This window comes from Corticium candelabrum, chromosome 3 (genome assembly GCF_963422355.1).
Source record: "Corticium candelabrum chromosome 3, ooCorCand1.1, whole genome shotgun sequence".
NCBI classification, from domain to species: domain Eukaryota; kingdom Metazoa; phylum Porifera; class Homoscleromorpha; order Homosclerophorida; family Plakinidae; genus Corticium; species Corticium candelabrum.
In genome coordinates this window covers 9,835,233-9,861,121 of record NC_085087.1, presented here as the reverse complement: position 1 = coordinate 9,861,121, position 25,889 = coordinate 9,835,233, and the positions used below count along the sequence as shown (strand labels likewise).

The window sequence follows — 25,889 nt, the reverse complement described above, 5'->3', positions numbered from 1 at the left end:
TACTGGAGACGCTGCCTGTCCGTTAGCCTCCAGAGATGCAACGCACAAGTGCTCTCAAGAAAACTATGTAGACTTTCTTTTAGCAAGGACAGTTGTACTGCTTATAGCGTACAGTTATTTAATCGTCCTACGTAGTAAGCGGCCATAAGGGTTGCTGGACATTTTTGTAGCATGTTTTCCTTTTTCTTGCTGGAACCATTAAGAATGTAATAGTGTTGAAATTTTAAGTATATGTATTGACAGACAGACAGACAGACAGACAGACACATAGACAGACAGACAGAGAATGTCGTAGACATTTGACAGCCAAGATGATTTGCATCCAAAAGAAGGATATGTTGCCTCGCATTTCACTCCTCTGCAACATGGTGTCGCTATTGAAGAGAAGGAGGTTCTGAACTTCTCATTCATCATGTGCAGATGTTATTAAAATCTAATCACAGCTGGGTATTGCCGAATGACATTAACAATGCCTTCAACTCTCTACAGCGAGCATCTTTGTTGCCAGAAGTTGCTCGCAGCTTCCCTGATATTTACAGACATGTTGCTTAAATGTATTCGGAAGTTAATTAACCCTCTTATAATTCAACAAGGTGACTTCTGTCAGGTATTGTCATCACAAGAGGGGTACATCAGGGAACCCACTTGAACCCATGTTATTCTCTCTTTCAATTCAACCTTTGCTAGTGGACTTACAGAAAATTTTTCCTAGCGTTTGTGTGCTGGCCTATTTGGATGATGTGTTCGTTTTGGAAAGTTTGGAAATAGCTTCATCAGCTCTCGTTCATCTGCAGTCTAGTAGCTCTCAAATTGGTCTTTTAATTTCCTTGCCAAAACGCGAACTTTACCTTAATGGGCAGTCTTGTGAGAATTGTAAGGAGGTATCAAGGTCTCTTTGCATGGTACAACTGTTCTGTGTGCTCCAATTGGGCAGGTCGACCATGTTGCTTGTCTTGTGTTTGCTGAAAACGGGCGGACTCTTTGTAAACAGCTCATTGCTTTGAATGATGCTCAGAGTGGAATGCTACTTTTGCGTTATTGTTATGTGCCAAGGATGAATCATCTTAGTCAAACTGTTGCTCCTAGATTGCTTGAATCCTCTGCAGTTCTTCACAATCAGTTAAATCAACCTTCCAGCAGTTAGTGCAGTGCCCGGATTTAACCGATGATCAGTGGCTCCAGGTCACCTACCCATTCAATTTGGTGGGTTTGGGATGTTGTCTCTATTACGGACCTCTTCCCTTGCATTTGTCTCTTCATGGGCACACAGACTAGTTTAGTTACCTAAGCGTTTTGAGGATCTCCAAGATGTTATTGACAACATTACATTCTCCACAAAAAATGTGCATTCTAATTCCGCACGCTATAATCTAGAGCAAGCCCTACCAGCCAACAAGTCCTTGGCGGATTTGCTTTCCAACACCAAACAAGTTGTCACAAGATCATTTCAAAGATATCTACATCAATTCTGGAACATCCTCAATCAACAAGACAGGCTTCACGTGTCAGGTCTCTGCTAGGCAGAGAGGCAGGAGCATGGCTATATACCATTCCAACCTCACCAAAGTTTGTGCTTAAATTTGGCAACTTTCGTTTAGCAACAAGATCGCGGTTGGGTGTGATATGCCACTTGCTTCTGTTGTTGAGAAATGTGAGTGTGGAAGAAATAATAACAGGAAAGGGTCTCATCTAATGACATGTACATGTAAGTCTGGTGGAGCACCCATTCGGTCCTACAACTCCATTGTTAGTGTCTGGTGTGATTGTCTGCAAGAGCTGAACATACTTAGTGAAGAGGGCTGCCTAGAATCTGTTTGGCAGCACAAATTCATGTCCTGACATCATAGCATTTAATTCTAAAAATGGCAGAGATTTTGAATTAGATATCTCTTGCTCATCTGTAGAATGCCGACATACTACTTAGAGCGGCTGGGGAAGACGGAGAAGCCGCACAAATGAAAGAAATGGTAAAATTGCAGAAATATGGAAAGGAAGTATGTATATATATATATATATATATATATATATATATATATATATATATTTGGAAATGGCTCAAGCTGTACACTTCCAGTATTACGGGAGATGGGCCAACACGCCATCAAGTTTCTTCATCACCTGTCTGAGCTGTCTGTGGATGAATATGGCTGCAAGAACAGCATGGAATTCAAGTCTCTCTGGTGTTGAGCTTTTTCTGTCGCTCTTCAGTGATGTAACGCCCGGGTGCTGTCAAGAAAACTGTGTACACCTGCTAAAACTAGTAAATTAGATTTATGATATTATAAACAATTGGTAGTTCATTAATTGCTTTGCTGTCGCTAGACAATATTTAGCCTGTACTAGCAGTCGCCATATGCAAGTATATGTATTGACAGACAGACAAACAATAAAGAAGATGTTTCAAGAGACAGCCACATAAACATAAATAGTTGTAGGTAGAACCAAGTCCTATTGGCTTGGGTAGTATTTAGTGCTTAGGTGTATAATAGTTCAATGTTTGAAAATATATGTAATGACAGACTGACTGACTGACAGACAGACAGACGGACAGACAGACAGACAGACAGACAAACAAACAGACAGACAAACAGAGAGACAGATAGTATACTCTTCCATACAATCGCATATGGACATAACTGCAGCTCCTGCCAACATAGCCAAGAGCTATAGTGCACATTACAGATCTAGACTCAAAGTCCACAACCTAACCTACCAGCTACTACAACAACTAACAGCATCTAACACTAAACAACAACTGCACACTACATTAAAGTATCTTCACTACACACACTATTCATATGTCTCAAAACTCCCACACATAACACAACAATGAGTCAACTAAAACCATGTGCCCATGAGCTGCATGTCAAAGTAGAAGGGGCTTCGTATACGACGCTTCTATCGAGGACCATCCACTTCCCAACATGGCCAACTGGCATACTGCATTATATGACAAGCAGCTTCAGATTCAGAGCACCATGAAAACCATAAAACCAGGCATGAAACTTCTGAGAAGTTCAAGAAGGAGACGATGGTTGCACTTACTCAACCTTCTTCTGAGACGACGGTTTTGAGTTAATTCAGACGACTATAGTTCTGGCATGCAAACTATGGCCACGGCAATGACATCCGGGACCAGACAGACAGACACATAGACAGGCTGATAAACAAACGTATACGATAGACAGACAAACAGACAGACAAAATTTAAAGATCAAGACCACCATATTGGTCACATTTGACTCTAACCATCCATGTCAAAACTAAACATCAAGAACACACAAGCAGTGTTTCTGAGGAGTAAAACTGTAAACACGTCTAGTCATTAATGTGTAGCTGTCAAACATTCATGTAAAGAAGTGTGTAAGCGTAGGCTATCATTCACTGCAATGTTCTACTGCGTAGTAACACACAAACAGGTGGACAGACAAAATTACAAAAAAACATGTACATGTGTCAACAAACTCTGTCTGACAACACAATGAACACGCAGTTGACCAACAATCATTCATACCTTGACCGTCATCTTGTTTTTCTCCTCCCTCACTTGCCATTTTTTCCTCCTCTATGTCTCTATTCGTTTCCTGTTTCACATCTCCCTCTACTGTATCCACCACTTCTGGTTGTGCAACTTCAACTTGTTCATCGATTACGTCTTGACTGTTGTCCCCGTCTTCCGTGACTTCAGTCTCTGTCTTGGTTGTTTCATCTTCTATATCTTCTTTCTCTTCTTCCTGAACTGCTGATTCTTGTTCTTCTACATCTGGCTCATTTGTTATCTCTTCCACAGATGCAACTTCCTCGGCCATCTCGTCACCTTCCACTTCATTTTGATCTTCATCTGGTTCCTCAACCACTGGCTGATCTTCCTCCAGTTCTTCAACGTTTTGTTGACTTTCTGCATCATCTGCATCACCTGATTCTTTCTCATCAACAGCAATTTCTTCCTTAACATCTTCGACTGCTTCACTACTCTCTGGAAGAAAAGCAAGATATTAAGAACGAATACGTTTTTTAGGTATTTTAATAGAAACATTTGCCCTAAGCTACACAAAAAGTTGTTTCCACAACACGTCAATGCTTCCTTCTGTTCATTATCTCTCCTTTGTATAAAGTGGTGTGTTTGTGTGTGTCTGTGTGTGTGTGTGTGTGTGTGTGTGTGTGTGTGTGTGCCTGTGTGTGTGTGTGTGTGTGTGTGTGTGTGTGTGTGTGTGTGCCTGTGTGTGTGTGTGTGTGTGTGTGTGAGTGTGTGTGTGTGTGTGTGAGTGTGTGTGTGAGTGTGTGTGTGTGTGTGTGTGTGTGTGTGTGTGTGCGTGCGTGTACACTGTTGTTAGCATGTGTGGATGTATGCATGAGTGTGTGTGCATGTGTATTCACCTGCCTGTTTTCACATCCATCTATTTGTCCACAAATGTATTGATAACTTACCTTTCTCTTCACGGTTTCCTGTACTTTCTCCACTCTTTCCTCCCTTCAAACTCTTCCTTGCTTGAAATCCTCTAAAACTAGCTTGAAGAGTCAGAGCAGCCTGTTGCACCTCAGGATCATCCAAGTCAATGTCAATATCCTCTTTGGCAGGTTCCTCCTCTTCCTTTCCTTCTTCCTGTGACTTCTCCTTCTCTTCAGTCAGTTTCTTCACCCGTTCACGAGCCAGATGACCTCTGTAACCAGCCTGTATTTTTACAGCAGCTCGAGCAGCATCAGGATCACTGAAGTCAATGCCCGTTAGTTTGTCCTCTTTCTCCACTATAAATAAAATGCTTAACTCAACACAATTTAAAAGTAATTATAATTATCAACACCTTGATCGGCAGCTTTATCGTCGTCTGCAACTTCTGGTTCTATAATCAAACGCATACCAATTTAGTATTTTACCAGACGTGCACGCACATATAGCAAACGTACTGCATTAATCCAATGACAGTAGGAAAAGAGTGAAACTAACGCAGATAATACAAACAACATGCAAAGACTGTTGAACATTATGCAGCTAGTTCAAAGTTTGCTTGCAATACAGTTGGAACTACACCTCTCTGTTTAAGACTTAACACACAGTGTACTTGCACATGTCCCGTAAGCAGCCTAGCTGGTTACAAAATACCGAACTGTATTGCTCACTCATACACACAAATCATACAGCAGACCAATGGTGAATCTAGAGAGTGGTACAAACAAGTGTGTGCCTACTCCTTTTGAGACCGCGGAAGTACAGAACAAGAGAAGTATCCAACAGTCAGACATTTCCAGTTTCTTGGTGGCGTTTCTACCTTCGGTAGCGGATGAGTACAAGGTAGCAGCCACGTGGAGTGACCAGCCGGTGAAAAGATGTCCATTCATATTCAAAGTTTACAAGGCGACCAAGCCAAACAGATTTTGTTAATTCCGTTATCAGTAATCATCAGTCAGTAACTTAATCTATCTGGCTGGCTGGATAAAAAGGACTGGGACTGGTAAGCCACCCCATAGAACGGCGCCTGAATATTTCTGATCTTTTATTTTGTGACGTCACATTGCCAGAATTATAGCTAAAGTGCGCCTACCTTTTCAGAAAGTCTGGATCCACCACTGCAGACTGATATGAAATACAGCAAACATGATAGCAGTCTGTAATTGGCCCTACAAGCCTACAAATTCTATCCTTCAAATGTTATGTAAGAAATGGACTTCATCAGCAGTGAGGTTCACCTCACTGAGTAAACTGATTTATGATAGAGTAGCAAGTTTCTGCGTTTTTTAGAGTTTCTGCGATTGTTGTATTATTGACATGGACAATATTTAAAAATACATCAGTCATACATTGTAAAAAATTTGAAAAAATTAAATATTAATATTAATTATTAACATTTTATTCAAACAAACCTTCATACTTAACTAATAAAAATTCAAAAATTAATTAAGTTTACTTTCTTCGGACGTTGTTTCAGCAGCCTCATTCCGGACAGCCATATCTACAATAAATGTTCTATCTTTATAAATGACTGAGAGACGACAATTCAGTACAAACTTCGTCTCATCACTATTTTGCTTTCAAAATACTCGGTTGCGAAATTGTAGATGTTTTCTGGCTGAGAGCGTAGAATTTCACGAGTTAGGCCCTCCAGAACGTCTCCAAATCCATCAGGAACCTTCAAGTTCACAGGTGCGTAAGAAACCGACATGCTTGTCGAACTGGTTGCCCCGACGATCAGCATGCGCAGTAGACTTATAAATGCGCATGCTCAGTACGAGGTTTCAGATTTTTTGTGTATTCTAAGGTGTTACGGCAATGAATCCAGCAGTTTCAGCAAGTCCCGTTGAAGACATTGTTGGAGATAGACGTTGGATGGACATGGTGATTTCATGTCTTGCTTTTTAGGACGTCACGTGATCATCTACCTTTTGTTATTTCGTTAGCACGAACGGTTTGTTGAGGAGGCACAAACTATAAAAACAGACTTGTTATTTCTCGGAGACTCAATAACTCTATTCTGGAAGCAATCAGAGGTTAAATTTTTGCGTACTCGCGCGCGCTACTAACAGGAAGTGTTGCCATGACGACCCAAGTTTGCAACTTTTATTGAGGTGTACTGTACTGAGTTACATAACACATGAGTGGCACACTACAGGCAGTTGCTAATGTGGATATACGTTGGTCATGTCATTGTAGGAGTGGAAACTCTATTTTAAACCACTTGGAGCTCTGAATTTTGGAGTAGGTGGTGATGCTACACAACACTTGCTTTGGAGAATACAGAACGGAGAACTGGAGCCACTGAATCCAAAGGTCAGAAACACATTGCAGGGGCGGATTCAGGATTTTCGGATGGGGGTTCCGTGACGTCACAAAGGTTAGGATCAGTCACGCCTCCAGATATAAATTAGCTATTTAATCATCTATACCATAGAACGGAAGTATGCGTTATTTAATGAATCTACAGTACCGGACAATTTGAATTGATTTTGCAAGCCTACATGTCTTTCGCTAGACAGACAAATGTTACCGCTCTTTCTTTTCTTTCAAAAAAAGCTTCTATAGATCGACATATATGGTTTCATGAAATTGTGATGTTGTGACCATCAAATAAATTTTCATGAGATGGAAAATAACTACTTTGAAACATTATCATTGCAAGGAAGTAACGAAATGGTGGTGTTCGAGCTGGACCAATTAAAAAGCCACGGTTTGATTTCAACTAGCACTTTTAGCCTTCAAGTCCCGGAAGAAGTGGGGGCACGGCTCACACAGAGCCACATCCGCTACACATTTTTTCCTGGCTGCAAGCCTGAAATGCCTCGATTTTACAGAAAGAAGCCTTCAAAACGTTTTTTGAATGTCTTGGCAACTTGAAGTCTGAAAGGGCTAGCTTCTTTCAAGCGACGACTTTCTAGCTAGGGCAGCCAAACAAAGATATGTCAACTGACGATGTGAAGCCGTTCAGCACGTTCTTCCATGTGCTGAATTGGCGCATTGTGTCCGATGTTTGCGTTTAGTAGGCTACAAAAAGAGTAGGAGTACCGTACGACTCACTCGTACTGTCCGACTGCTGGTACACGGTCATCATCGCGTGATGACGTCACATAAAATTTTAGGGGGTTTGAGAACCCCCTCTAGATCCGCCAGTGCATTGATTGTTGCCTAGCATTTACAGTTCTAGAGTTCAGTTGTCATACATACATTTTGTTTGCAGGTAATCGTTTTGTTAATCGGCACTAACAACTTTACACAACAACATTCAAATGAGCAAGTGTGTGAAGGAATCATCACAATTGTGAAATACATCATCGAGCATAAACCACACACAAAAATACTTCTTTTGGTATAAAGCACATACGACAAACTCGTTTACGTAAATATCAATTCTAAATGTTATTGCTCTAGGGGATTCTTCCGAGAGGTCATAGACCTAGTCCTGTGAGGGAGAAAGTTGAAAAGATCAATGAGTCTGTGAGGTTGTTAGCAAGTGAGTTTCCGGCTGTTCAATATCAAGACGTAGGTTACTTGTTTCTTAACAAAGATGGAATACTCAGTAGTGAGGACATGCATGACTACTTGCATCTCACTCATTTAGGATACAGCAAGCTGAGCAAAGTTGTGCACGAATCTGTGACTCAAATGTTGAAATAATTGCAGTGTGACACAACAAGCTAGTCCATGGGCTTGTCTTCGGTTATCTAGAAAATGAACTTACATTTAGCTGTAAAGAGTGGTCTAGTTGGTTTATGAGTTTCTGGCCTGCCATTCACTTGCAGTGTCTTATGGACTTCTCTTAGGCTGAGATAGACTTGAAGTGTATGATTGGTGTGACTGCCTTGAATCTATTGTGCCAGCTAGTTGGCATGGTGACCTCTTCTCAATAACTAATTTGACTGTCAAGACCTCCAAATTAATGATCAGGTCTGCATTTATGCAGAAGGCAAATGCTTGCTGGTGATTAGATGAAACTGTTGAAAAATATTAGATAAACATGGCAGAAAAAGAAGATACTGATAATTACACTTTTGTGTGTATGTAATTAATTAATTGATAAGACTGTTCACATAATGGATACAGAGTCTAGCCATTATTAACGATTAGCTAAAGAAACAAGTATTAGTAAGTAGAGACTATTAATTAAGTTAAGCTAGTGATCCAGCTGTTTAATTAACGAGCTATATCCAACAGTCTCAACATTTGGAGGATGATCTTGCACTGAATTCGTAAGTAGCTCACCTAGACAACAAAGACACTTGGTTACTCATTTGCATGCTATGTTAGCTAACAACATTTCACTAGGTAGAGAAGATGTGTAAGTGGTAATTGGTTTACTAGAACAAGGTAGATCTGTAGCAGATCATTGTCACTGTTGTCTAGAAATCGGTGATACTTATTAGATGTGGGGTCACATGTATTGAGTTTGAACGCAGGAGTTAGGAGGTTGTGAACTCCATGCATGGTGGTTGTGTGGTTTACTTGTCAAATGGTTGCAGCATATATTACTCTTTGGAACTGACTCATGCAGTTCCAGTGTTATTGATATGTAGTTAGTTGTTCTAGCACACACTTATGCATATCTGTAGTTCCAGTTCCAAAGTTGCTAAAACAAGAAACAGATTGGATGTCAACCTAGTCTTTCTCTTACTTGTGAGAACAGACACTTCTACTTGTCTGATGGTAGTTTGAGGATGTTGGATTGAATTGAGAACACAAGTGTAGGTTCCTGTGTCTGAGTATCTGGCTTGTTGTATCTTGAGATCAATGCTGGAAAGGGATGTGTATTGAGCATAGACACGAAGGTGGGGAGGCAATGGATTTCCGGACAAATAGTTGTAGACAATATTAGTGCCGGACATCCAATAGACTTTCCCCATGAAGGAGACATCTTTATGGCAAGGAATTGTGATGTTGCTGCCAACTGTTGCCACAAAGAGTGATTTCCATCTTATCTTAGGCTGAGACCAACCTGACCAGAGACAGAAACTTCTTATCATTATGACATTAGTAGAAATTTGAAACTTATACCAAGAACTGCCACTGCAGCACGTGCTCTCTTTGTACCCAACTTGTTTGTGATTGTACAGTAGTAGAATCCTTCTGCAGATTTTGAAGTGTTCTTGATCACTAGAGTACCATCTCTCTTCACAACAAATCTTGTTGTGTCTATCTGTTCTCTAGAGATTGGTGTCTTCTTATCACCATGAAACCAATTTACAACAGCATCCGATTCTTTTGTAGCTTTGCATTTGAGTTTGACTCTTGATCCTGCCGCTTGCAGGTAGAGAGTGCGAGGCTTGATGAGAAATTGCAACTCACTACCTAAATGCAGGTGAATAATGTACACACATCATACATAGTTACTGCATAAATTTTAGATATGCATGTACAGTACCGTGATCTACTGGTACACTTCCAACGGTCAGGATCCAAATGAGCAGGAATGTGCTTCTAACCAGCGTCCACATGTTTGTGTTTGTCGGTCCTGTGGGTTGAGTCTTGTGCGTAATTGTGTACAGTACTTGTGGAGACATTGGTATTTGTACATTGGCATAATTGGGCGTTTCTTACTTCTGTCTACCTATCAGGTCTTGATACGTCACGCATCTCTTTGCATGTATGTGTGTGGGCGGGTATGTACCGTTTCCAGCATGTTTTGTAGAGTCTTCTACTTCTAATAAAAAGCCAACAGAGTGTTGTTGCTCCACAAATTTTTGGTGCAAGTGACTGATCTGTGATGACACCACATCCACCATTTACATGGAGAAAGTATCCTATCTAGAAATACGTGCAACATTTTATTAATTTAGTGTAATTAATTCTCTTGAAGCTTTGTTACTGCTGTGGTATTTAAGACCTTATCTAGATCTAGAGTACAGTGCTCTATAGAAAGTGAAGACTAATTCCAACGGTCATTACCCTGCTTGTTTGAATGGGGATATTGCATTAGTCATTATGTGGTTCATTAACTAAGCTAAATGAAGTTGCAAACCAAACACAATCTGAAAGTGGTAATGGAAGAGAAACGAGAACAGATCCAGTTTTACCAGTTTATGCATTTCCAGAGTCTATCAGTCTTCAAGAAAGACTGTTTGTCTTTCTAAAAGTTCAATTAGCTAATGCGTGTAGACCCAAACAACTTTCTAAACGTTTAGTTTTTTAATTAAAGAAATTGAACACGCGTCAAGCATCTAGGAATCAGGAGACTCGATATGAGCTAATTTGCATGAAGGCAGTTTTACCACAATCTTAAGTTAATTACCGGCCACTATTAATCCAAAAGCTTTTTGCAGCTGCAAAGACGTAAAGCAGGTAGCAAATGCATCATACGCCTACGTAACGCCGTCTATACGTACAGTATTTTGTGCCTATTAGAAACACAATCCTGTAAATCCTGTTGAGTGTAGATCATTTGCGTTGTAATGACGCCCAAGCCACCTCTAGCTACTTTCTACACGGAATACATGACACCTAACCACATTGTTCCAAAAGGCTTTGAGTTCACTCGTACCATTGGTAGCGGTATCTCTAGGCTCTCTTTAGTTGGTATTAGTGAGCACAAACAAACAGTACACTCTCTTCAGTTGGCAATTTGTGCATGGGTATCTGCCCCGGAAGTCTTAACGTATTCTGTCATAGAGTGGTACTGTGCCCCCACCCTGTGCCTATAGATTTTTGCTTTTCTCCACACTGTGACGGAGAAGGCTAGAGAAAGTGGAGGAGTTTGTTAGTGTTGACAAACTTAAGTTTCCACCACCTACTCTGCTTTTCTAGTTCTAGCTCTAATCAGTTTGTAGAACCCCAGCATCCAGATGCCTATGCTTACAAAAATAGTGTGGACACTGTGCAGCACATTTGCCAATTAACTCGTAAGACAGTGTATAGACAGCTGATCTGTGCACAGTTGTGCAAGGCTATACACACACAGTGTTCAGGCTAGAGCTAAGACCAACGCAGCACACAGGAACTGCTCAGGATGTTTGTGTATAGTCTAGCTGCACCTATGCAGGCAATGGCACATATTGTGCTTTTGTTTTGGTTTAGACTTGCATGCACTTGGATTCATGTGGTTTTTAATTAACTACAAATACAATAACTTATAACTACTGTGTAGTCTGACTATACCTAAACCTATCCTAACATAATGCAGCTGGCTAAGTGACCATGCACTCACTGATCGATGATGTAGGATGCCAACTATTTAACAGCAAATTCCGCTTAATTGTTGTCAGTTAGAGTACCCTTGATATTCGGTATAGTGTGAAGACTTAGTGTTTAGGTAGAGGTTGACCTCTGGTAATCTATAAGCAGATTTAGTTGTGTGCTCTGACATTGTGTGCTCTGACGTACTCGCACTGGTAAATTGAACTCCAGTAAATTACTGTCGAACTAAGTGCATTATTACTAGTTGTGACGTCACAATTTGACGTCACAACTTTTGAACGCCACAACTAGACATTGTTTAAATATAGAGATAATGCTACATCATTGTATGTGAATGTTGTGACGTCCCAACTAGTACTGTGGTGGTAACAAGTAATAGTCTATTGAGTTTGTTAGTTCACTAAACAGTGCCAACGTTGCAGTTTTAAGTAAACAGAAAACGCCCCTTGAAATAACTTGAACTGCAGTTGGATTCTGTTGCGTAGCAATTTTAATTAAGTTAACGATGACTGCAATAAATTTGCTGGAATTCTGAGTTGAGCACAAGATTCCAAGATCTTGGCCTGTGGAACATCATGCATATCACCTCATACATTGCTACTTTATTTGAAATTTTTTAAAAAGTCTCAGAGTCCAAGAATCAAGTTGCCTGTGCAATTTCTGTCCAAACTAAAGACTTTTTGTTTCGAATTTAGTCACTAATTCCAAGGGGGCCGAGCTCTCCAGAAGTGGTGCTGATTGGCCTAACCCCATTCGCATCATGTGATATGCTTCCAAACGTGGTCGCCCCTCTTGATTCTCTCCCCCATCATATTTTATCAGTGAAAAATTTATGAGTGGAGGTTTTGTTGAGAAACTGTTAGTGCCCTCATCTGTGTGATCACTGCTGATCATATGCATGACTACACTAAAACGAGATTCCTAATTAACCATCACTGCTGATCATATGCATGACTACACTAAAACGAGATTCCTAACTAACCATCTAGTGGAAATTTCTGTGTAAGTCATCTGCAAACCTACTCAATTTGGTACAAAATCTATTCTAATTTTTTGCATAGAAATGGTGCAAGATTGTGGGGATCAGTTATTGTGGTGCATGGTTGGTGTGTTAATTCCTGAATTCTTGCAGCTGTAGATGAGACGATAAAGAAGCTTGACGTTCGGATGGGTTAGTGTAGGTCAATCAGAAACCGCAGCGTTTGCCCATAGCTCTGCAGGCTCGTCACATGTTTGGCTGCTCTGAGCAAGTCGTTTCCGGCCGACGCTTGCTATCCTTTACACATACTTCAATAGAGAGGTGACACGATGACACTACATACGCTTGTGGTCATGAAGAGGAAGTACTGCTGTGAAGTGCGGCGAGTGGGTGGTCGTTGTCAGGATGGACTTCAAATCCTTGTGCAACAGTACAAACACATGCGTTAGAACTTGATTTCAGGAAAACTGATGATGTTACTAATTTGAGTCATCGACAGTTTTCTATTTGTTGCATCGGATAACCTTAGATAGTAATGTCAACATACCGGTACTATGTTGTTGTTTATAGGAAAGTGTTGCTGTATACACACGACTCCACCCTGCGCCCGTCACGTGCAGTCGCCTAGCAAATGGACAATTTGTAGACTAGACTTTTCTTCCATATTGCTGCTAGAACCTGCATAAAACTCGCTCGAACTTCCTACTGCAGACTGTATTACGTTAATTCGGCGGTCAGAGGTCGCTCGTCAATTACATTTCCCACCCAATTAGAGTCTAACCCAGTTACCATCTCATGCGGCTTCGTCAGGAAGTAAGTAACGTCACACACGATTTTGGTTTACTAGCGCCAAGTGGGCGTTCAACCGGAAGTGCAATGCAAATCTAGCGCTCTTATCGCCTATAAAACCTCCTGCGCTTCACAAACTGCTTCACTCTAAACAAGTTCTCTATCAATTCGATTGAGATAGCAGGATTGCGATGATGCAGCTCTATCACGTTGTGCCTCTTTTCTGCTTGCTTGCAAGCGGTGCCTTCGGAATTCGCCTCGTAAACAACGGATACAGAGACGTTGTGGTTGCCATAAACAGAGATGTAGAGGAGGACGCCTCCCTCGTACAAACAATCAAGAATCTCGTCACGGATGCTTCTCCTGTCCTCTACCGTGCAACTAGGAAGCGTGCTTATTTTGACCAAGTGACTATTGTCGTACCCGAGACGTGGAAAGATAAATCTGAGTATCTTGCAGCCACGGCATATGAAACGTACAGCAATGCAAAAGTGAGCTCACAGGCTTAGGATACTGCAAAGTAGATAGACATCAGACTTCGTATTGTCTTTGCAGGTCAGAATCAATCCTCCTGAAGTAATAGGAGGAGTTGAGTCCAACAGGTAAGGAAAACATCGACCATTTAGTAGACTGTTGTGTCAACAAGATTTCTTTACAGTGCATTTGTTGAGTCGATAGCTGTCTGTGGACAGCCAGGATTTTACATGCACATAACGCCGAAAAGGATATCAGACAAGTGGGTGAGTAAGGTCACTATGCGCTAATAATATTGACATTTGATTTAGTTGCTATTACGCACCAATGAGTATTACATCTCTCTGGCATGACACTAACTGCCAATCTACTTGCCACAATTGACTATACTTGCTTGTATTTGTGTAGTGGGCGAGTGCCAGTCCACCTCACAAGATGTTTGTCCACGAATGGGGCCATCTCCGTTGGGGCCTCTTTGATGAATATTATCAATCATTCTATGGACCAGATTTTGATGGAAGACCGGCTCGTTGCGTGGAAAAGGTTTCACTCTTAAACCGGAAGTAGGCTGTAACAAGATCATCAATGTGGTTTGTGATGTAGGTTCAAGCTACAAGAACTCCCTCTGGATACTGGAGATTCAGCACTAATGGAGTTTCTGCATCCATGATGTGGAAGCAATATTATAATGATGTGAGATTTTTGTGATGCTTTGGATGTCTGAATGTCATTCTCTTGTGGCTAAAATAATTTGATATTAGGTGGTGGAGTTTTGTGATGACAGTGACAATGCAACAGTAAAACACTATCGTGATGCCAACAATGCTCACAATCGATTTTGCAATATGAAATCTTCCTGGGAAGTGATGAGAGAATCTGATGACTTTGCAAAGGGTGCCAATCTACCTCGTGAGATCGCCTCAGTCGAACCAACATTCAGGGTGAGAGCATCGATTATGCATTAAGTGATGGGTCACAGGGCGTTAACGTAATTCTAACTGTTCCAATTGTATGGTGTGTAGGTTGTTCGCAAGAAGTCCGCTGCTCCTGCAATTGTTCTTGTGCTTGATATCTCCAACAGCATGTTTTTAAATGGACGAATTGATAGTCTTCGTCAAGCAGCAAACACATACATTAATGAAATCAAAGAGGGATCCTTTGTTGGTATTGTCTTCTTCAACAACAAAGCCATAATTAGACGGAATCTGGTCCAAATCACCGACCAGAAATCCAGAAACAAATTGATCAATAGCTTGCCAAGTTATGATAACCTCGGTGGACTGACAAGCATTGGAGCAGCTATTCTCAAAGCACTAGGAGTTCTTAAACATGCAAGTACTGCCAAAAAGCAACTAGTGATTGCTACAGATGGAACTGAAACAGACGGCCCATACATTAATGACGAAAACGTCCAACAAAGCATTGAAAAAGCAGGAGTTGTGATCCACACAATTGGTATTGGTGAATCGGCTGATGAGAAACTCAGCTCTCTCTCTGACAAAACGGGTGGCAAGGCATTCTTTCATGATGAAAAGTCAGATGAGTCATCAGGACTGCAGGAAGCTGTTGCAACTATAATTGAGGTTGATAGTAATGATGAGGATCCACTGTATCAACTGAGTCGGCAGATGGTGACTATCAATAGTAAAGCTACCTACAGTGGATCAGTTGACTTTGATGATGGCATTGGTCAGGACACTGTATTCAATCTCTTTTGGTCATCAAAAAAGTTTCGTGTCAAGAGGCTGAAGCTGAGTGTCAAATCAGCAAATGGGAAAGTGTACAAATATAGAAAAACTAGAGGACCGATCTATTGTAATTCAAACTTCATGATGTGTACATTGAAAGTGACAGGATGGACTCAGGTGAGAACATCAGTTATGTCATACAGTTAGTACTGTACATGATATGACAATAGACTTTCAATTATATTGTCATACACAATGTCAAATGTTGTTGTCTTTTTACAGCCTGGAAAATGGACTATCACTGTATCAAACAGAGACAAGATTCCTATCTCTATATCATGGGAGGTCTGGTCACGCAAGCCAACAAATGCCGAAAACGCCATCACTCTGAGCACACACCTGACTAGAACTGATGTCTCCTTCCCACAACTTATTGTCATCACAGCTTCTCTGATGAAAGGCACTCGTCCAGTTGTCGATGCTGTTGTAACAGCAATTGTTACACGTCCTGGTGCTTCACCCACCCACATTCATCTCCAAGACAACGGAGCTGGAGCTGATTTGATGCCATTTGATGGGTTATACTCGGCAACATTCACACAGTTCACTGTTGACGGCTACTACAGTGTCAGGGTTGTTGCTAACCAGAACAACCAAAACAAGCAAAATTTCACCCTCAATGAGGACTTTAACAACATGATGGCAGCCAAGCAGGCACGTCTTGGTTTTCGATATGTTACTGATGACTTGCCACCTGACTACTCCAACATAATAAAAGCCCCAGAACCTAAGAGTGGCGAAAAGGGTGATCTCTTGCCAGCATTCCAAAGAATTCAGGTACCAGGAACGTTCAAGGTGAAGAACCTACCTCTGTCTGAAGTAGATGTTTTTCCACCATCGCGAATCGTGGACTTGGTCGGTCAAGTGACACCTAACGATGAAGTGCAGCTGTCATGGACAGCACCAGGAGGTGACCTCGACAATGGTCAAGGTAAAAACAACATGACCATTTGATGAACAGATAAATGGATGGACAGACAATGAGACATACGAGATTAGTTAACTATAAACACCAATTTAGTAATTATTGTTTTTGTTTCTAGCTTCTGCTTACAGCATTCGAGTCAGTAATAACTTCGATGACTTGGTGGACAAGTTCAATCAACAACATGAACTCATGCCTGCCAGCCTTCTATCATCATCCAGCTTTAAAATCAACAAACCCAAAATGTCTGGCCTTAAAGAATTAGTCACATTCTCAAGTCCCGTGAAAGCAAAAATGGTTTTTGTGGCTGTCAAGACTCGTGACAACAATCACTGGTCTGAAATCTCAAACGTGGTTCATGTTTCATTTAAGCGATTGGCGAATCAAGTGGCTTGCACATGCCCAGTCAAGCCAAAACTGACAAGTGCGATATGCACACAAGATTTCGGTGAGTCGTGTTGGCACATACAATAATTACAAAAATCTTGAGAAATGCATCCGTTTACTTGATACAAAATACCATAAAATACTAACTGGAACAGAATTCAATCTCATATCAAATGCTTGACATGCTTGTTGTTTGAATTTCAGTCTTCGTTGGAACTGTGGCCAGAATAACCAACAACATCATTCGTTTTCGTTCAGGAGCCGAATTCCTGAAGTCGAGATTCAGTTTCCCGGCGAGACTTTTCCCACAAGTAAAACTTGACATCACCAGCCGTGATGTAAACGGCTGTCTGTGCCCAGAGATGCCTCAAGTCGGACAGACATACGTAATGAGTGGAAATATTCGAGGCCAATTGAAAGTCACCAACCAAAGCTACCTGCAAAAGGCGCCAAGTGACATGGCAGCATTACGAGACATGGTGACCAAGACAAGGGCAGCATGTTGATTGCTAACTCAAGACTCATTAGTATTTTCATGTTTTAACTTATTTTATTGACATTTGTAATTGCTCCAGAGGAGACTAAATAACAAACTAACTTACCAATAATATGCTCTTCTGTATGACTAATACTAGTGAACGAAAATAGAATAGAAGAATTGTAGTACACTCTAACTCACTACAAAAAGGCTAAAATCCAAATGCACACATACATGTATCCCTACTGTACAGTGTACCTGTTGGTCAGACTCACCCGTGGACATACAAACACGGAAGGTGACCGACATTACCAGAAGCTTGCTTCATCCGACAAAACAGTGATACATAGTAATAAAACTCCGATGTTCGAGAAATAGGTGAACTATATACCGCGTTCACGCCCTAATTGGCATGTAGGTCATCATGAACGGCGCGTGCGCGTTAACTTATTGTCAACTTATCACGTGCATGCATCTATCTATCTATCTATCTTTGCGCTAATCAATTCCTACACTTTGTAGCGCACGTGGTAGGCTTTGAGCGGGGCTTGACACTCCCAACTTGAAAGTGAGTTGGCGTCAAGAACTAGAGTATGCAGTCAAATTGCTAAATTCACTTCTTCAGGTTTTTTCTCCGAACGCTAGCACATTGGACTGTCGCCATTTCGCACTAGCCGCATGCCTAATTATCAAGTTAGTAAGAACATTATCAACAAGAGTTCGTCGAACTATTGCTTATGACGAGCTATTTTTGTCTTGTCAGTTGTGTCTGTCATTCTCCGAGAACTGGACGTTTTGCCACAACTCTGTGTGACCATAGTGTGACTCATCAGTGCCGAATCAATTAAAATTAATTAGCTTATTTAAAACAGATGAGACAATGTAGCAGGCATTTCAGTTCAGTTTACCGCCAGCTGTGTGATGCATGTGTCTGGTTTCTTGCTGCAACTTGTTGCTTTGCTACATGTTATTCTCTATGTACATGTGTGCTCAACTGGCAATGACCAGTCTTGTGTTTCCAACTCAGAGTTTGACTCAGATATTCAACTGACTGGTGTGTGTTGCCGTCAGACTAGGAGTTGTGTTCAATATGCGTGTGGAATGGCTCGAAAGAATTTAAGACATCGAGCACAGACGTTCGATGCTATCAAGTCTCTTTGCTCGTGTGACTCTACTTGTGGTTTGTATGGTGACTGTTGTCCTGGTGTGGCTGATTGCACTTTCAAGGAGGAACCAACAGTTCAAGACGGATGGGAGGTAAGAATCAATATACATACATATCATGACACTCTATCAGCAACTTTGTGAGAGGAGAATTGTGAGCTTTGAAAATGGATTTCTTGCTACAATAAACTCAGGTCTATCACTATAGTTGTGGATGTCTAAGAGTGTGGCAGGTTGACAACATTTTATTACTATATAGGTCTACATCTACAGGACTAGCTCCATCAACATAAAGACTAAATATTGATAGATTGATATGTATATATATATATGAACAACTGTCGGTGAAACTCTGGCTATATAACTCCAAAATGATATTGCATAGACTGGCTTTAGATTGTACAGACATGTTCTTTGGATAATGTGTGTTAGATTGGGTTTATATATATATATATATATATATATATATATATATATATATATATATATTTTTTTTTTTTTAGTATATATATATATATATATACAAACTCAAACAACCAACAAGTCTTACATTACACTAGGTATATCCCAACTATCAACATCCTGTACTTCAAGCTGAATTCTCTTATGAATCATTCTCGAGTTATGTTTCCATAATTGAATAGAAAGTTGCTGCATCATATTTTGGAATGCCTGGTGGAATGTAAGGCCACTGACTGCCGAGGCTTTGAAAGCAATAGCTTTAAGAGTTTTGATGCTGAATAATGACCATAGCCCCAAGGTCTCAACCACTAAGGGGTAAAAGAGACCACCAGCTGTACGAACTCTGTCTTCATGGTGAATATCCTTTTGTTCTTCACCTGCCTCTGTTGCAGCTCCAGCCCTTACAGCTGACTTTGTCACATATAACGGCTGCAAAGAGTTTCTAACTGTTACGTCAAAATAGGCAGGTCGACCCTCCAAGAAATCAGGGTGAAAAACATGACCAGGACGGCTTTTAGTAGAACCAATGCACCTCATGTCATAACATCTCTGTCCTCAACCAATAAGGCTTGGAAAATAACTTCTGCCAATGCATTGTGTCTACGTGTGCGCTTTGGACCAAAACCATAACCAAGAAGGTGATCTCCAAAAGCGTCAATGTGTTGACCACAACTGCACAAGACAGATGCCGGAGGAGAAGGAAACATCTTGATTTCCAACCAGAGCCGTACTGCTATAACAAACTCATGAGGAGACATGGAAAGGCCAAGATTAGAGTTGGGTCATGCCCGCAACCAAACTTCTGCATGAGATGTACTGATTGAATTTAAACGTGTTCTGTCTTGTAAGCTAGCAGTGTTCAACAATACTTGACTAAATCAGAGTCAAATTCTGATTGCATTCGTCATTGAGTAGCAGTGCTAAACTCTAAAGTTGAAGAACCGTGTTTGTTTTCAGATAGTGATCGACAAATCTGAAGATGGCTTTCGGAGTCTCCTGATAGTAAAGGCCTTGAGAAATGTAAATTTGCAATATCCAGTGAATTGCAAGCCTTTTTGAGGAAGTCCTGTACCATCTTACTAGTAGAACTGCAACTTCCTACATAAGCAGCTGGTGAAGACTGGACTGCTTCTCTCAGACCAATTCCACCAAGTCTAATAGGTAATGTCGCTTGCAGCCATGCCATATTTGTAACAGAAAAACGACAAATATAGTTTCTAAAGTTTGACGTAACCCTTGATCAAAGCGATGTAATTGTTCCAACAATATGGCCGGAACAACAGTTCATAAAATATGATTGACTTTGCAAACACTCCAACAGCTTTGAAGCAAATGCAATTCAACCTGTGGATCATCAAGATCACCAAGATTTGACTGTGACTCCAAGATTTTGTCAACACGTTTAGCTGTGGAGGGCCTTAAAAATTTGACAGATCTGTGGACTGGTGATCCTAGTAACTCAATACCTTCTGATAAGCATCTGACTTCTGAAGGAAATTCAGGAAAAGTTTGGTCTCCAGAAGGCCAATATAGTTCACATTTGTCTAAGTTGATGTGCAAGCCAAAACTTTGCCAGTAAACTTGGTAATAGAGACGATAGTGATTCTCTATTACCAACGAAAGAGCCATCATCTAAGTACCACAGTTGAAAGTGTAAGCCAGAATAAGAATCCAAACAGTCTAGTAACTCCAGAATCACAAGAGAAAACAACAGATCTCCCTGTTGAGCATTGGCTGTGGACAGAATCCCATGGTTTCCGAATCGCAACTCACCAGGTGAGTGGTATGACCACTGAGCCCAAGCAAACAACTGTGCAAATTCTCTCTGTTTAAGAAAAGCCGATCTGGAGCACTCATTAAATGCATTAATGATTTTTATTTTCAAACAGCAGAAGTTTTCTCTGGCGGAGGTTGCATCAATGAAAGAATGCATGGAGTGGATAGCTGCTTCCAAACCACCTGTAAGGCCAACTCCTACTTGGCCGTAAGGCACAAAAACATCTGGAAGACGATCTCTGATGGAAGCACAACATATCCTACTTGCCAGACAACGAAAAACATCTCCTACAGCAATTGGGCAATAACCTCCTGTCTTTTTATGAGAGCAGTGAGTGGCGCACCAGACAACCAAGGTGCTATTCTAGGATCAATCTTTCCAGCCAACAACTTTGACATTAGACGAGTAAGATTGTCAAGACACAACTGAGCATCAGGTGTGCAAGCTCCTTTTATGCATCTAAAAGATGTTGAGCACGAAGCTGAGAATAGCCTAGGCTAGTTCGTCTAGGGAAGCCTCTCTAAAGCCGATAAGACTGCTTGGGAATCAACAACTAGTGAAGATGGTATGTCATCTGACTATTGAGGCAAAGCATGCTGTGGGTGACGTGACTGAAGCTTCTGTAGCGCATCTGCATCATCACGAGAAGCACAACCATGAGAGTCTAATGCTTTCATAGAATCACTGAACCTGCCCTCACGTGCTAAATTCAGAGAACGACAAGCATTAAATTTTGAGATAGAAGCCGACTGACGTCAATTGAGACTGATTGCTGCCATTGACGAAGACGAGAGAGCAACAGCTTTTTGGTGTTTACACACACACACACACACACACACACACACACACACACACACACACACACACACACACACACACACACACACACACACACACACACACACACACACACACACACACACACACACACAGCAACATATTTTCTGTGGCTGTATTGGTAACTTCATCTGTTCTCCTTATTATTGCAGCTTGATTCTCTCAATCGCTCTTGTGTGTCTGTTTTTTCCGTGAAGTCAAGGATACCTACGCCAGATGTGGCGTTTCAAAAAGGTGTCTCTATGGTGACTCGTTGTGCATCTGATTGGCCAGTTGATGATGCAAGTGCAGCGACAAAGAAACGATGTGAAGAGTACAATGGTGTACAAAATGTTTCACGAAATGATGAAGATAAAATTCGAGAACAAACTCCAATAAGCAGTGAAAAGGTCACGTATAGAAATGTATTTTGTGCTCGGTGTAATCAACTACCTTTCAACTCGACCATGTATTTTTGGAATCCAATTCTATCGTGTCCTGAAGGGTCAGCAGGTAATATCTGTTGTGTGTGTGTGTGTGTGTGTGTGTGTGTGTGTGTGCATTCTAAGAGACAATTTAACTGAATTGGACACTGATGATATACAATTATTTGTGGGTGTGACGTAAACTGAGAATCAATTAACTGGTTTTGTAAACATTATATGGATCACAGGATACGGCGTATTGCAGCACGACAAACGAAAATTGCTTTATTTAAGCACCGGCAGACAGACAGACAGACAGACAGACAGACAGACAGACAGACAGACAGACTCTTTGCTTGTTTACATGGCACTGTTATGATGTACATGTTGTTTGTTTCTCTATTAGTTACAATACAAGTTTACTGTGTCCTGAACCAGGCTGGGACAACTCAATATGAAACATTTTAGTGTAATGTCAACTATAGGGTTGATATTAAACTAAATATTGAATAGCAAGTTCTGTTTGAGCAATATACTACACAAGATGAAGAAATCACTTGAATATCTATGCATATAATATTTTTGTGTATGAAAGATGATTTCAAAAAACATGTACATATATATATCTAATTGCTTGATTGTATAAATGCATATTATTTATTGCAAATATTTATATTTTGAAAATCAAAATTTATTTAATTATCTCAGTTGCATTTTGTGTAGACAACTCTACAGACTGCTCTATCTTTTCATTCGAACACCCAAGATTTAACAAATCAAGACAACTGGGAGATCCGATTCGATCTTGTCTTCTCGCAGTTGACCACTGCTCACCATATGAGGAACTCACTGCTGCTATAAATATTAGCAGACGGGAATACAATTGTTTGAAAGAGAAATGCAAAACTGAAACAGATTACGTAGAGAAAGAGGATGTGATCTACAAAAATATGTATTGTCAAAATTGTTCATTGTTTAGTATACAATCAGTAGTGTCAGGACTTGGAGGTCGTGGGACTTATCGACGAAAAATCGTGATCTCACGAGGATTTATTCCAAGACTTGTGAACTTTAGGAATACTGGAAACTGGTGGCGTGAAGTAGACCCACAAATGAGTCCATCATCAATATATATACCAGATGGAAGTAGAAGTACAGGCTCACTAGCAGGCACATGGAGCAATCACTCTGTCAATACCAGCAGCAATTTTTCCGACACGAACTTATCTGTGCCTGTCGTTATATTTGTCCAGTATGATGCTACTGTTGCAGCTGTGACTTTGGCAGGATGTGTAACAACTGTTGTGGCTTGTCTTATCTTATTTATCACATACATTTTGTTCAAGGAAAAGAGAACTATTCCTGGCCTCTGTATCATGAGTTATGTGTTTGCACTTGCTGCAGCATATATTCTTGTTGTTACTGGAATTGACCAAGTTGCTCACTGGCAGTTGTGTACTGCACTCGGTGTCAGCCTCCATTTTTTCTTCCTGGCCCACTTTGTGTGGTCAAGTGTCATCAGTTATGATCTAATAAGGAGATTTGCTTCTATTCGAAGTGCTCTTCAGGCATCAACAACGAACGGAAAAAATAGATATCAATTATTTATATCATACAGTCTGGTTGGATGGGGAATTCCATTAATTGTGTGTACAATTACCGTTTTATTGGATTTAGTCTCTAGTCTTCATGTGGATTATGCTTCTGACTCGATGTGTTGGATTCAACCAGAGGCTGCATTGTTTTACTCTGTCATTATTCCAATTTGTCTCCTACTGTCATTCAATTTTGTGTCATTTGTTGTAATTATTGTTTCCATTCATCGAACAATGAAAATCTCTTCAACTACTTCAAATGGACAACGTTTTGGCAGACTTCGAAAGGAGGCTTGGGTGTTTGCCGGAGTATTCTCACTCTTAAGTTTGCAATGGATGTTTGGTGTGCTAGCAGCATGGGAGGAGATCGAGTGGATGTGGTACCCACTCATTGCTGCTACTCCTCTGCAAGGTATCATATTGGTCTGCATTTATGTTCTAAATCGAAAGACAAGAGATCAGTATCGATACTTATTTGGTCTCATACGATCTGCTTCTTGCTGTCAAGTCAAAACAGTAGAGACAACATCTATGAGACAAATCAATGTGGAACAGAGAACAAGAATAGACAGTTAGACAACATGAGTAAAGCAATGGAGTGTATGTACTGTAGACCTAATATATTCTGCGTAGTCTTTAGCTGGATGTTAACGTATCAACTCTATTTCTGAGTCTTATGTCTTTGAGATGAATATGAACAGAAAACATACCATAATATTATATGATTTTAGTCATATTTTAATCAGCTGTACTTCTTTCCTGAAGTTTCTTTCTGTTTATCTTTCTGGTGTAAGCACTATAAACATTCAAATATTGTCGGACCAACTGGACCAGCTCGCTGCGTGATGGTCGGAAGACAGCTAGTATGGCTGGTACTGTATGGTCTTTAGCTACGCGAGACTATAACCCCGCGTATTGAAGGTCTGGAAAAGGTGGGGATGGTTGTATACAGCTACAGTATGGTGTAGATACGCTCTCTAAAAACAGTCCAATGTTGATGGTCGTCAACACGCATCAATTAATTAATTAATTAGTCAGCTTGGCATTGTAAACATTAAATAAATAGAACAAAATTTTTGAAAACCCGACAAGCCCACCGACCGTGATTTTGGGAAGGCTAGTCTATTCTATGTCTTTAGCTAGCAATAAAGCTCAAGAAAAAACATTTGAAATGGTTGGAAATTAAAGTATTTGCCAAAGCCGGTTTTTTTCCATGCTACTGTAGCGTGCATTGTAATGTTGTCAGCATGCACGCTCAAGTTCTCGAACACTGACAGGGTTCACACATTGGGTCCACACAATGCAGACCTACCTAGAGTAAAATTATTCAACTGCAAGATCCAGACTAGCGCAAGTCTCAGGTCTAGTGAAAAAACGGACTGATCGACTAGCTGGTCGACTAGGCTCGAGTGTCCAGCCGCTCATCTCCCCCCCGCGGCGGAGAAAGACCGGCTGGAGACATTCGCCACTCAAACAGACTGCCGACTCTCTATCCTCCAATGAGAGTGCCGTTCAATGTGACCCTTGAAGCTGCATGAAAGCATGTCTGTCGTTTTCAGTGCTGCGGCTGTTGCTTTGCTTGTCACATATATCTAGGCGACTCATCAGCATCTAGGCGAGGTGTATATTCGCTTTCAAGAATTGAGTCTTTTTCGGCTAGAATGGCCTGTTTCATCGGCGAGAGTGTGTAATCGTAGGTTACACAGATCCGAAACTCGTATATGTACTAAAAATTGCGTATATACACAACAAGAACGTACTCTACGCAAGAAAGGGTATCGTGTATTTGTATTCTAGCTAGGAATAGCTCGACATTAGGCCTTCCTTTGCTTTCGACGGTCCTACCACGCGAGGATAGCAACGGGGCGGTATCACGTGATGTTGTGTCCATAAAGAGTCCATGTCACGTGACAAACTATTTTGTAACCTGGCCTATTTCGCAAATGATGATTGGTGGACTGTAAATCACATTTGAGTTACTTCCTGATTATTTCCTATGAAACACGAGGAGATCAGTAAACAATCGCTCACCTCACAGGTGTCATCTAAAGTTCTACAACAGCTTGTGCGCCAGACGTATACGACTGTACCGACCGAAGAATATCGTTTGGGCGCATTTGTAGGTTGCAAACAGTTGCAGTATTCTCCCTACATCGCAGCGAGTGAAGGTATCTCTTTTAGTTGCGTGCAGCGATTGCTTCTGGAGTAGCTTCAGGCTGACATCAGCGACGGAGAAATTTCAAGCGTAGTCGCAAT

General features: G+C 40.9%; 5 protein-coding genes across 5 annotated transcripts; 3 read left to right on the top strand and 2 right to left on the bottom strand.

Moving 5' to 3' along the window:
- Positions 1–3,362: 3,362 nt before the first annotated feature.
- Positions 3,363–6,177, bottom strand: LOC134176911 (neuromodulin-like). The gene is made up of 5 exons (XM_062643593.1): positions 6,005–6,177; positions 5,904–5,948; positions 4,803–4,841; positions 4,429–4,746; positions 3,363–3,976 (listed from the first exon to the last, which is right to left on the bottom strand). Exons 1-5 carry the CDS (start codon positions 6,156–6,158, stop codon positions 3,378–3,380), a joined length of 1,155 nt encoding a protein of 384 aa, XP_062499577.1. The 5' UTR covers positions 6,159–6,177; the 3' UTR covers positions 3,363–3,377.
- A 34-nt stretch (positions 6,178–6,211) lies between these two features.
- LOC134176807 (platelet-activating factor acetylhydrolase IB subunit alpha1-like) lies at positions 6,212–8,348 on the top strand. The gene is made up of 5 exons (XM_062643469.1): positions 6,212–6,331; positions 6,394–6,483; positions 6,647–6,763; positions 7,668–7,796; positions 7,859–8,348. Exons 1-5 carry the CDS (start codon positions 6,266–6,268, stop codon positions 8,102–8,104), a joined length of 648 nt encoding a protein of 215 aa, XP_062499453.1. The 5' UTR covers positions 6,212–6,265; the 3' UTR covers positions 8,105–8,348.
- A 53-nt stretch (positions 8,349–8,401) lies between these two features.
- LOC134176806 (neuroglian-like) lies at positions 8,402–9,999 on the bottom strand. The gene is made up of 4 exons (XM_062643468.1): positions 9,846–9,999; positions 9,479–9,772; positions 9,099–9,419; positions 8,402–8,689 (listed from the first exon to the last, which is right to left on the bottom strand). Exons 1-4 carry the CDS (start codon positions 9,982–9,984, stop codon positions 8,601–8,603), a joined length of 843 nt encoding a protein of 280 aa, XP_062499452.1. The 5' UTR covers positions 9,985–9,999; the 3' UTR covers positions 8,402–8,600.
- A 3,507-nt stretch (positions 10,000–13,506) lies between these two features.
- On the top strand, positions 13,507–17,579 carry LOC134176755 (calcium-activated chloride channel regulator 1-like). Its single transcript, XM_062643416.1, has 10 exons — positions 13,507–13,873; positions 13,938–13,984; positions 14,041–14,122; positions 14,265–14,399; positions 14,460–14,549; positions 14,618–14,797; positions 14,879–15,721; positions 15,827–16,535; positions 16,648–16,977; positions 17,121–17,579. Exons 1-10 carry the CDS (start codon positions 13,574–13,576, stop codon positions 17,420–17,422), a joined length of 3,018 nt encoding a protein of 1,005 aa, XP_062499400.1. The 5' UTR covers positions 13,507–13,573; the 3' UTR covers positions 17,423–17,579.
- A 319-nt stretch (positions 17,580–17,898) lies between these two features.
- Positions 17,899–24,449, top strand: LOC134176926 (adhesion G protein-coupled receptor E1-like). The gene is made up of 5 exons (XM_062643608.1): positions 17,899–17,962; positions 18,020–18,087; positions 18,158–18,651; positions 21,787–22,126; positions 22,762–24,449. The coding sequence occupies exons 3-5, from the start codon at positions 18,316–18,318 to the stop codon at positions 24,207–24,209; spliced, it is 2,124 nt and encodes a 707-aa protein (XP_062499592.1). The 5' UTR covers positions 17,899–17,962; positions 18,020–18,087; positions 18,158–18,315; the 3' UTR covers positions 24,210–24,449.
- Positions 24,450–25,889: the final 1,440 nt, after the last annotated feature.

Coding starts and splice junctions, on each gene's coding strand:
- LOC134176806 (XM_062643468.1), bottom strand. CDS start 9,984: ATGTCTCCACAAGTACTGTACACAATTACGCACAAGACTCAACCCACA. Junction 9,773..9,845: donor AAGTGTACCAGTAGATCACG/GTACTGTACATG, acceptor ACCTGCATTTAG/GTAGTGAGTTGCAATTTCTC. Junction 8,690..9,098: donor AGAAGTGTCTGTTCTCACAA/GTAAGAGAAAGA, acceptor TTTGTTGTCTAG/GTGAGCTACTTACGAATTCA.
- LOC134176807 (XM_062643469.1), top strand. CDS start 6,266: ATGAATCCAGCAGTTTCAGCAAGTCCCGTTGAAGACATTGTTGGAGAT. Junction 6,332..6,393: donor ATAGACGTTGGATGGACATG/GTGATTTCATGT, acceptor TTATTTCGTTAG/CACGAACGGTTTGTTGAGGA. Junction 6,764..7,667: donor TGGAGCCACTGAATCCAAAG/GTCAGAAACACA, acceptor TTTTGTTTGCAG/GTAATCGTTTTGTTAATCGG.
- LOC134176755 (XM_062643416.1), top strand. CDS start 13,574: ATGATGCAGCTCTATCACGTTGTGCCTCTTTTCTGCTTGCTTGCAAGC. Junction 13,874..13,937: donor AAACGTACAGCAATGCAAAA/GTGAGCTCACAG, acceptor TTGTCTTTGCAG/GTCAGAATCAATCCTCCTGA. Junction 16,536..16,647: donor TGACCTCGACAATGGTCAAG/GTAAAAACAACA, acceptor TTTTGTTTCTAG/CTTCTGCTTACAGCATTCGA.
- LOC134176926 (XM_062643608.1), top strand. CDS start 18,316: ATGCATGTGTCTGGTTTCTTGCTGCAACTTGTTGCTTTGCTACATGTT. Junction 18,652..21,786: donor CAGTTCAAGACGGATGGGAG/GTAAGAATCAAT, acceptor TTATTATTGCAG/CTTGATTCTCTCAATCGCTC. Junction 22,127..22,761: donor GTGTCCTGAAGGGTCAGCAG/GTAATATCTGTT, acceptor CATTTTGTGTAG/ACAACTCTACAGACTGCTCT.
- LOC134176911 (XM_062643593.1), bottom strand. CDS start 6,158: ATGTCGGTTTCTTACGCACCTGTGAACTTGAAGGTTCCTGATGGATTT. Junction 5,949..6,004: donor CAAAATAGTGATGAGACGAA/GTTTGTACTGAA, acceptor CATTTATTGTAG/ATATGGCTGTCCGGAATGAG. Junction 4,842..5,903: donor TGAAACAACGTCCGAAGAAA/GTAAACTTAATT, acceptor GTTTGATTATAG/AACCAGAAGTTGCAGACGAC.